The sequence below is a fragment of the Scardinius erythrophthalmus genome (assembly GCF_964197995.2).
Source record: "Scardinius erythrophthalmus genome assembly, chromosome: 1".
Taxonomy (NCBI): Eukaryota; Metazoa; Chordata; class Actinopteri; order Cypriniformes; family Leuciscidae; genus Scardinius; species Scardinius erythrophthalmus.
In genome coordinates this window covers 4,355,232-4,365,211 of record NC_138221.1, presented here as the reverse complement: position 1 = coordinate 4,365,211, position 9,980 = coordinate 4,355,232, and the positions used below count along the sequence as shown (strand labels likewise).

The following is a 9,980-nucleotide window of genomic DNA, read 5'->3' as shown; positions in this document are numbered from 1 at the left end:
TTAAGAGAAAGACAGAGACCAAGGTCTCACAAGAGTCCTCACGAACCAGAGCCATAAATCATCCAGTCTCCAGAAAGTCTGCTTACCAAAGACATTTTTATTGGTTAACTTAAGGAAAAACTGGTCAACGTTTGATAGTTTTGCAAGACGGATCAGTTCAGAAAATGGTACTGCTGACCCCTGCGGCCAACGGACCCCATCTTGGTCCCATGAGAGATGAACAAAACCTCTCTTCAGCAAGAACTATCCATGACCTCAGATTGGAATGTCTAAACTTTGCACACCAAAAAGACTTTACCTATCAAGATCCATAAAACTCATTCAAGAACAATTTTCAACGGACTTAAAAACATCATACATCATTCTATGTGTTTCTACGATATATATGTGTCCGTTTAATATGCTTTGATCCCATATAATTCATGTAATTGTTATAATTATAATTATTAGACGTGTGAATGTGTGAAGTGTGTACTGTTTCATATCAATGCTATCTTACGAACACAAATAGCAAGATGACGGGAATTAAATCTTTAAAAATGTTCATATTCTGATAATTCGAAATCATGCCTAAACTGCATCTGGTCTTTTAGTTTCATTAGAAAACCCCTTCAGGGAATACATGATTTATGACTGTGAAAACAAAGAACAGTGTCTAATTGGTCCGATCTCTTCAAGAGGGGGGGACAAAAACTTTTAGTTAAAACTCGCTGCTCTCTCTAAGTTCTCTCTCTCGCTGCTCTAAAAGGCTCTCTCTCCGAGTTCGCTCTCGGGAGTCCAAAAGTTAGTTCGTTCAAAATGTTCTGATACAGAAGAGCTCTCAACGAGTGCAGAACAAAGACGGAGACGGCAGACGATGGTTTTAGTAACCATGTAACGTTAACAGACGAGCAGATCAACCCAAATTAATATCAGATATGGGTTAGATTCAATTTCCAGTCATCTAGCTCCTTTCCGTATCTTATTTTCTTTCTTTCTTTTGTGTTATTCTTCTTTTCCGATTGAAAGTCTCGGTTTTAAGTTAAGTTTTGCTGCAAAGTTTCGTTCCACGATTCACGGCTGCAACGCACGCTTTCAACTTCAAAGACGCATCAACCATCCGCGACCGCCAGCCACACGTGACTGGTCCTCGCCCCATCTATCCAGGCACGAGGAGACTATAACCAACGAACGAACCCTGACGCTGACCAAAGGAATTCCCAAAAGGAACGCAAAAGCAAAGACGCAAGTAGACTACCTCCAGACTAAAATCTTAACTGGTGTTTTGATAAATGTAATAACCTGTCTAAGAAACGATAGAAGGGTTAAATTAATGATTGATGGTTCGTTCAGGTCATGTCTTACAAGTGCATATAGAAATTCGGAATTTCCTTCCTCTTACCCTTAAACCCATTCTTCCCAAACTCATTCTTCTGTTTGTATTTCTTTCTTTATTACTCTCTTCCTTCCTGCAACCTGTATGAATGTGTGTGTATGCGTGCGCGTGTGTTTGTGTTAGTTGTTAGGATAATCAATAGAGTCTTGTTTGTGTTAGTTATGAGTTAGTATATAATCAATAAAGTATGGTTTGTATTTGAAAAGATATTGCTTGTGTATGTGCTTATCAGATTTATTGTCTTGAACTTCGATCAAAAGTTACCTATGCTTTTACCCTATTTCTTAATTTACTGTTAGGGGGTTATTCTTTCTTGGCCAGGAAGATATTATATTTCCTAGAGTTAATAATTGTTTATGCCTTCTGTTCATTGGATGAACTGATAAATGATCATATTATTGATTCTGTTACAGTAAATTTTGAAAATAATTAAATTATTAATTATTGATCATAATTCGTTATGAATAATAATTAATTATATTTATACGTGGGCGTATAAACGCTACAACACTATCTCGATTTCTCCTGAAGTCAATAATTATTTCTTTAGTTTTAGATACATTTAGTTCTAAACAATGGTTATCACACCATGAGATGAATTCATTTAGAGCATTTCCATGATCCGATACTGGACTTTGTAATAGTGACAGCAACACAGTGTCGTCGGAAAATTTAACCAGATAGCTGTTCTCCTGGGTACTTCTACAATCATTTGTGTACATAATAAAAAAAGGGGTGAAAGGACACACCCTTGAGGTAGACCTGTAGAGAGCAGTAAGGGATCTGATAGATTGCCATTTACTGCTACCCTCTGTTCTCTGGCGGTTAAAAAATCTAAAATCCATGAAACAATCCTCGATCCGTTGAGGAGCTATTATGCCCAAACAAAAATAGTTTGGACCAATCAAATTGTCAGGGCGGGGTTTATGTGATGATGGACAGATAAGCAACAGTAACGTAATCATCCACGTCATCAACGAGCGCTTGGGTTGAATTCAAATGACTGCCGCTGGAGAATTGTGATTGCACGAGTTCACGCTTACAAATAAGTCAGATAGAATAAATGCATATTTGGTGTGCTGTACGAGGAGAGGGCTCGGGCTCGGTATGCGGCCCGAACCCAGAGTAGGCTACTTCCCCGTATTCCTGGCTGTGGAAGAAAAAGCCGAGAGTGAGTGGAGGGATGCTGAAAACTGTCAAGGAATGTTAGGTGAGTTGACAGAGTGATAAATATATGCTTCCTCTCAGGGTGTACTCACACTAGGTACGGTTGCCATGAACCGGGCCCGAGTACGATTGTCCCCCCTCCCCACTCCCCCACTGGCCTGCACTCACATAGGGTTTCAGCATTCGTGCCGGAGCACGCTTACGTCATTATGGTGTGACGGTTTCGGGATAAACAGGAAGAGCGGCGCATCGCTCTGAGTCCATCGCTCTGTTTACTTTGTGGATAATTTTGAGTCGTTTGGTCCACAGCCCTCTCACAGCCTGTTGTTAAACAGATCTATCGCCTTTGTGGCACGAAAATTTTCACGTAATCGTGCTGCTCGTATGAGGAGGTTTGCGTCACGCGTCCTGTTCCATGCTCCAGCACGGTTAGCGCTCACACTGCATGCGAACCGCGCCCGAGTCCAACTGAACCGTGCTCTGGCCCACCTCTTCCAACCGGGCCAGGGCCGGCTAATCGAGCCGCGCCCGGGCACGGTTCGGAGCACTCACACTAATCAAACGAACCGCGCTTTGGTGGTCAAACGCACTCGGGCACGGTTCAAACTGGCTAGTGTGAGTACACCCTCATGCTGATAGTGTAGACAGCAGACGGTTGATTGGATTGATTATTTGAATGTGCTCCACCTGAACTTTGTTTATGAAACATCATGTGTAGATTCATCTGAGTAGATTCTGAGCAACACAGTGTCGTCGGAAAATTTGACTTAGATTCTTACCTAGTAGCTCACCGCATTGCAAAAGCCAAGAAACCCCACACAGTAGCCAAAGAGCTCATTTTACCTGCTGCAATGGATATGGTAAGAGAGGTGCTGGATCAGTCAGCGGTGGATAAACTGATAACCATACCACTTTCCAATGATACCATAGCTCGGCGGATTGAAGACATGTCTGGTAACATAAAACAACAGACCACAGCACGCATCCAGGCAAGCCCTTACTATGCCTTACAGATGGACGAATCGACAGATATCGCTAACCATGCCATTTTATTGGTTTATGTGAGGCATGTGTGGGACGGTGATTTGCAAGAACAATTTCTCTGCAGCAGAGACCTCCCTACCACTACAAAAGCAGAGGACATTTTTAACACCCTGGACTTGTATTTGAGCTCACTGGGCCTCAGTTGGGAATATTGTGTGGGAATCACCACTGATGGAGCTGCATCTATGACCGGGAAACATTCCGGTGTGGTGAAGCGAATTCTGGAGAGGGCACCTAACGCGACGTGGAACCACTGCTTTTTGCACCGAGAAGCGCTGGCGGCTAAGAATATGGTACCTTTACTTGATGAAGCTTTAACAAATGTCATCAAAGTGGTGAACCACATAAAACGGAGTGCAAAAAGTAGCCGTTGCTTTTCACATCTGTGTAAAGACCTGGGCTCTGAGCACATGCAGGTGCTGTATCACTCAGAAGTCCGCTGGTTGTCGAGGGGCAAGGTGTTGTCACGCTTTTACGAACTTAAAACAGAAATCGCCACATTCCTCTCAGAGACTAACTCCCCGTATGCAGAACTATTTGACAACGAAATGTGGCTCGTACGAGTTGCATATCTTGCTGATATTTTTGAGCACCTCAACACATTAAATGTATCGATGCAAGGGAGAGGACACAATATATTTGAACAGTCAAACAAAATTGCTGCGTTCAAGAAAAAGATCTCACTGTGGCTAAATCATTTATCCAAAGACAGACTGGACATGTTTCCCAACTCTTGCCATGAAGCACAGCAGCTGGACAGTGCGGCCAAAAATAACTTGAAACAAACTTTAAGGGCGCATCTCACTAAACTTCAAGCTTGGTTTGACGACTACTTCCCAGAGAAACAAACAACCATGGACTGGATACGCGACCCCTTCAGTATCAATGTGGAAAACATCACGTTGCCAAGCAACGAAGAGCATCAGCTGGTGGACCTGTCATGTGACCTGACGCTGAAAAAGAGATTTGGTGAGGTAAGCCTTTCCCACTTTTGGTGCAGCGATGTGATGACTGAGTATCCATCCCTCGCCACTTTAGCAGTCAAAACGATCTTACCATTCAGCACAACCTATTTGTGTGAAAGTGGCTTCTCTACCTTGGTCCAGCTCAAGTCAAAGCAGAGAAACAGGTTGGACACTGAGCATGATCTGAGAGTAGCTCTGTCTACTGTCACCCCAGACTTTGAAACTCTTATCAAGAGTAAAGCACATCCCCAATTGTCTCATTAACTTCCACAAATGACCTGGTTAGGTGAAAACTTTTGAAAATTTTGAGTGATTTTGACATTGATTTTATTCACTTTTGTACATGCAGTTGTCATGGTCCTCCTTAGTTTCTTATTAATTTGCTCTGAATAGAGTAAAAATATCTTGTTATGTGGCCTTATTTATTTAATTAACTTTTGTACATGCGGTTGTCAGGGTCCAGTTACTTATTAATATGCTCTGAAATGCACGTTGTACGGGATAATATATGTATGTATGTAGGGTTATGTTTTTAATAAGATGATATATGAGTGTTTTCAACAGTTATTTTTGAAAAATAAATTTTGTTGGTTTAATTCAAAAAAAGTGGGTCGCGACTTAATGATTATGGGAAAATGTGGGTCCCAGGGTGGGACCAGTTGAGAACCCCTGGTCTATCCAACTGAGTGCAGAGGCATTTTCTTTCCTGGTTCGGTTGAAACACGCCCCATAATCAAAGCTCAATGGAGCAGTATCAGACTCACATTCTGACTAGAATCTGAGTATGACGACGTCAGGCTACCTTTTTGTCATGATCTTGTTTCTCTTCTCTTTATCTGTCTCCATCTGCTGGCCTTTTTCGGTCATTACTTCCCCGCTCTTTCTCTTTGATGCATTATCTCCCTTTCATCTATCTCAGCTGTTTCTCATTTTCTCATCACACACCTGTTTCCCATCTCCTGTCGTTTGTCTCTCTATTTCTAGTTCTCTCTTTCTCTTCTGCTCTGTCGGATTATTTCCTACCGTCACGTATGTACTGACCATTGAGTTTACTCAGCTAAGAGATTTGTTTTTAGTCCTGTCTCAGTCCAGTCCTGTCTCGTCCTGTCTGGTCTGTTCGTTACCTACTGTATTACCTGATCTGTGCTGTGCCCAGCTGCCTGCCGTGGAGAGTCACAGAGTGTCCGACGCCTCACCAGTTTCCCTGGTCTCGCTGTGCACCAGTTATCCGGACCTGCCTGTTGAACTACTCATAGTCACTATCTGTGATCTCCTTATTTACGAACTGCCTTTGTTAACCGGCCATTGTTGGCTTTGACTTATTTCTATTAAAGAGAACTGTTTACCTGCCATTTCGCCTTTTGGATTCTCTCTGCATACCGTGACACTTTTACCCTGACTGAACCATGTTTGTACAGCTTCCTTGGCATCAAACTCTTGTAAACTAGGTCCCTCCATGCTAATTCGAATCAAGTCCTCCACAGTGTCTACATGCAGGGACATCAGATTTAATCCTCTTCTGAGCAGAAAATCCCCTCACATATAGCAGAGGAGACTGGGAGGACCCGTGTGATGTGCACAAGATGTAGGATGTTCTACAAAGAATGGTGTCACGGAACAGTGAACGAGAGACGAGGATACAAATGCAGAGGAGATTTACTAGTGACAAGCAGACAAGGTACAAAACTCAGGAACTCCAGGAACGAGAAACTCGGACAAACGAACCAGCACAAGACTACAAACACAAGGAGGCTAAATAGGGGAACAAACAAAGGAGGGTAACGAGAAAGACAGGTCGGACAAATTAACCTATAATCAGATAACAAGATGGGAGGGGCTAGACAATAGACACGAGCACATGGCCCAAAATAACAAAACACCCATGTGCAGCACAAGACAGGACAGGCATGTGACATTACCCCCTCCCTACGAAGCGGCTACCAGACGCTCCATAAGACCAGGGCGGGACAGACCAGGGCGGGACATACCAGGACGGGACGGGACGGGAGGGACAGACAGTCCATCTGGCGACCAGGGTGGAACGGCCCTTCAGGCGGCCACGGCGGAGGCGACCCCTCGGGCGGCCACGGCGCTGGAACAGACACCACCGGCTCAGGAACTGGAACAGACATCACCGGCTCAGGAACTGGAACAGACACCACCGGCTCAGGAACAGACACTACCGGCTCAGGAACTGGAACAGAGACCAACGGCTCAGGAACAGACACCACCGGCTCAGGAACAGACACCACCTGCTCAGGAACAGACACCACCGGCTCAGAAACAGATACAAACGGCTCGGTGGCGGCCATCTTGTCCGAAGACAGACATCATCGGCTCAGCAACTGGAACAGACACCACTGGCTCAGGAACTGGAACAGACACCACCGGCTCAGGCTCAGGAACAGACACCACCGGCTCAGGCTCAGGAACAGACACAGAAACAGATACAAACGGCTCGGTGGCGGCCATCTTGTCCGAAGACACAGGCTCGGCGGACATGACGTGAACAGGCTCTGGATCGGCAGACGTGACGTGAACAGGCTCTGGATCGGCAGACGTGACGTGAACAGTCTCTGGATCAGCAGACGTGACCGGTCACTGGGGTGGTGCCGGCAGGACGAGCAGCTTGGATGGGGCCGGCAGGGCCAGCAGCTTGGGCGGGGCTGGCAGGGCAAGCCGTCTGAGCGGCGTGTCAAGGATGGCAGTCACCTCCGGGATGGTCTCCGTGTAAGGAGCCACTGGACAATCAGCTGAAGAGGCCCTTTTCCTCCTTCTACGTCTCTGGACCAACGGAGTCGAGAACACCGAACCCGGGACCACCGGAACTGGGACCACCGGAACTGGGACCACCGGACTCGGGACCACCGGAACTGGGACCACCGGACTCGGGACCAACGGACTCGGGACCACCGGACTCGGGACCACCGGACTCGGGACCACCGGAACTGGAACCACTGGACTCGGGACCACCGGAACTGGGTCCACCGGAACTGGGTCCACTGGAACAGACACGGAGGGATTCTTCCTTCTCCTCCTCCGTTTCGGGACCACCGGAACTGGGACCTCCGGAACTGCCCCGGAGGGGTTCTTCCCTCTCCTCCGTTTCAGGACCAGCGGTGAAGGCTCTCCTTTCAGCTGAACGCCGTCTGCCGTGGCCGCCTCCTCCTCCATAGCCCTTTGAACGCACCTAGCGAAGTATTCCAACAAGGAAATTGAAAATCCTTTATCCTCTCCCTGAGGAAAAATCTTACTCCGCTGTATCCACATTCTGGCTGGTTCCTTCTGTCACGGAACAGTGAACGAGAGACGAGGATACAAATGCAGAGGAGATTTATTAGTGACAAGCAGACAAGGTACAAAACTCAGGAACTCCAGGAACGAGAAACTCGGACAAACGAACCAGCACAATACAAACACAAGGAGGCTAAATAGGGGAACAAACAAAGGAGGGTAGCGAGAAAGACAGGTGGGACAAATTAACCAATAATCAGATGACAAGATAGGAGGGGATAGACAATAGACACGAGCACATGGCCCAAAATATCAAAACACCCATGTGCAGCACAAGACAGGACAGGCATGTGACAAATGGATCATTAGTGTAGGTTTTATTTAATCAAAAAGTAATAATTACTAAATAAATTAACAAGGATATGATCATAATGGGGTACCTTGTAATCAAAGCAGAATGGCAACTTAGTTACCATCATCCCCCATAAGGCATGATAAGACTTGTCCATGTAGTTCCTAAAAATGAATGTCTTCATGCATTGATACTCCTCTTTAGCCAGATTGAAATCACAGCCATTTCTGAACAGAGTGAAAACTGACCAAACAATCTAGGTTAAGGATCAAAGTAGATGTTTGAAATGTTGCTCTGTGTTATACTTTTTATATCTTTAAGATAATTTAAAAAGAGTCACTAACCTTGTTAAGACAGAGGAAATGTGGTCTAGCAGGAAGTCCAGCTCCTCTGTACCATAGTCTGTCAGCAATATACTGGTTGTAAATGTAAAATGTAATGTAACAATGTACATGGATGTAAAATTCAGTCACGCACTCTCAAATTTTAGTCGCAAAATGCGACCATTTGTCGCAGTCTGGAGCACTGCTTTCTTTCTGTCTGCAACTTGCATGAATGTGTGTGTGTGTGTGTGTGTGTGTGTGTGTGTGTTTGTTCAATATTAGTTCTGTGTAATAGAATATCAAGTCTTGTTTGTATTTTAAAGAGAAGTATTCTTGTGTTATGTGCTAGGAATTTAATGTCTTAAACTTCTGATTTAAGTTTCCTTGCTTATAAATAGTGTTTTCACTAGTTTGGATATTTATATCCGCTGCAGAGCTGATAGTTACGGCCTTAAATTAATTAATAACTCCCTTTGAGCTCAATTGAACTGTTTGACCCTTACACCCTTTCAGGGAGTGCTTAATAAACTGGTAAACTTTATATCCGTAAAACAACTCTGATGTAATAAACGACTCTGACTATAATAAAGTGGGCATTACTGTCGTGATCAGATAGATAGATAGATAGACCTTTATTGTCCCCTGGGGGAAATTCTTTTTCACAAACGCTGTCAGATACAAACAACATAGGCAAATACACACACAACACATCTGCAGATGGTGAGGAGCAGGATTAGCGCTTAAGACCGTTAAGAGCAACGATGGCAGAAGGGACAAAGCTTTTACTGAAGCGTGCCCGCTTCCACCGCAAAGTCCTGTACCTGCGGCCTGAGGGCAGCAGGCAGAAGTGGCTGTGGAGGGGATGATCTGGGTCTCTGCTGACAGTCCGGGCCATGCGTGTGATGGCTTTATTGTTTTGTTGGCCGAGGTCTATAATAGGCAGGCTGATGATTTTGGATGCAATGTAGGTGACCTTGGTGAGTTTATTTCTATTAGTGATGGATAGCATATTATAGTAACAGGGGGAGCAGTAAAGAAGGATGGGTTGGATGATGCTGGTGTATAACAGTAAGAGATGTTTAGGGGTGACACAGAGGGCACGGAGCTTGCGGAGAATGTGAAGTTTCTGCTGGGAACGTTTATGAATATTGATAACATGTTGCTCAAAGGTAAGTTTATTGTCCAGTGTGAGTCCAAGGTATTTGAAGTGATTGACACGTTCAACTATTTTGTTGTAAATGATAGTAGGTGCCAGATCCGGGGTGTGGGCTTGGGTGTGGATGAGTAGCTCCTTGGTCTTGTCTACATTTAGCTCCAGGAAGTTGTCGGAGCACCACTTAGTGAAGTGGGTGACAGACTGGTGGTAAGCAGTTATGGAGTTGCTGTCCTTGAGAAATGCTAGAATGGCAGTGTCATCTGAGTATTTGAAATATGTGGTGACAGGGAAAGGGCTGGTACAATCATTGGTATATAGTGTGAACAGGAAGGGGCTGAGTACACACCCCTGGGGAGCGCCGGTA

The 9,980-nt window shown here is 44.9% G+C and overlaps 1 protein-coding gene across 1 annotated transcript; it reads left to right on the top strand.

Annotated features, from left to right (window-relative positions):
* Positions 1 to 2,482: 2,482 nt before the first annotated feature.
* Positions 2,483 to 5,796, top strand: LOC308694863 (protein FAM200A-like; the record flags this gene model as incomplete). Its single annotated transcript, XM_081372654.1, has 4 exons — positions 2,483 to 2,546; positions 3,275 to 4,560; positions 4,693 to 4,786; positions 5,708 to 5,796. The coding sequence occupies 4 exons, from the start codon at positions 2,483 to 2,485 to the stop codon at positions 5,794 to 5,796; spliced, it is 1,533 nt and encodes a 510-aa protein (XP_081228780.1).
* Positions 5,797 to 9,980: the final 4,184 nt, after the last annotated feature.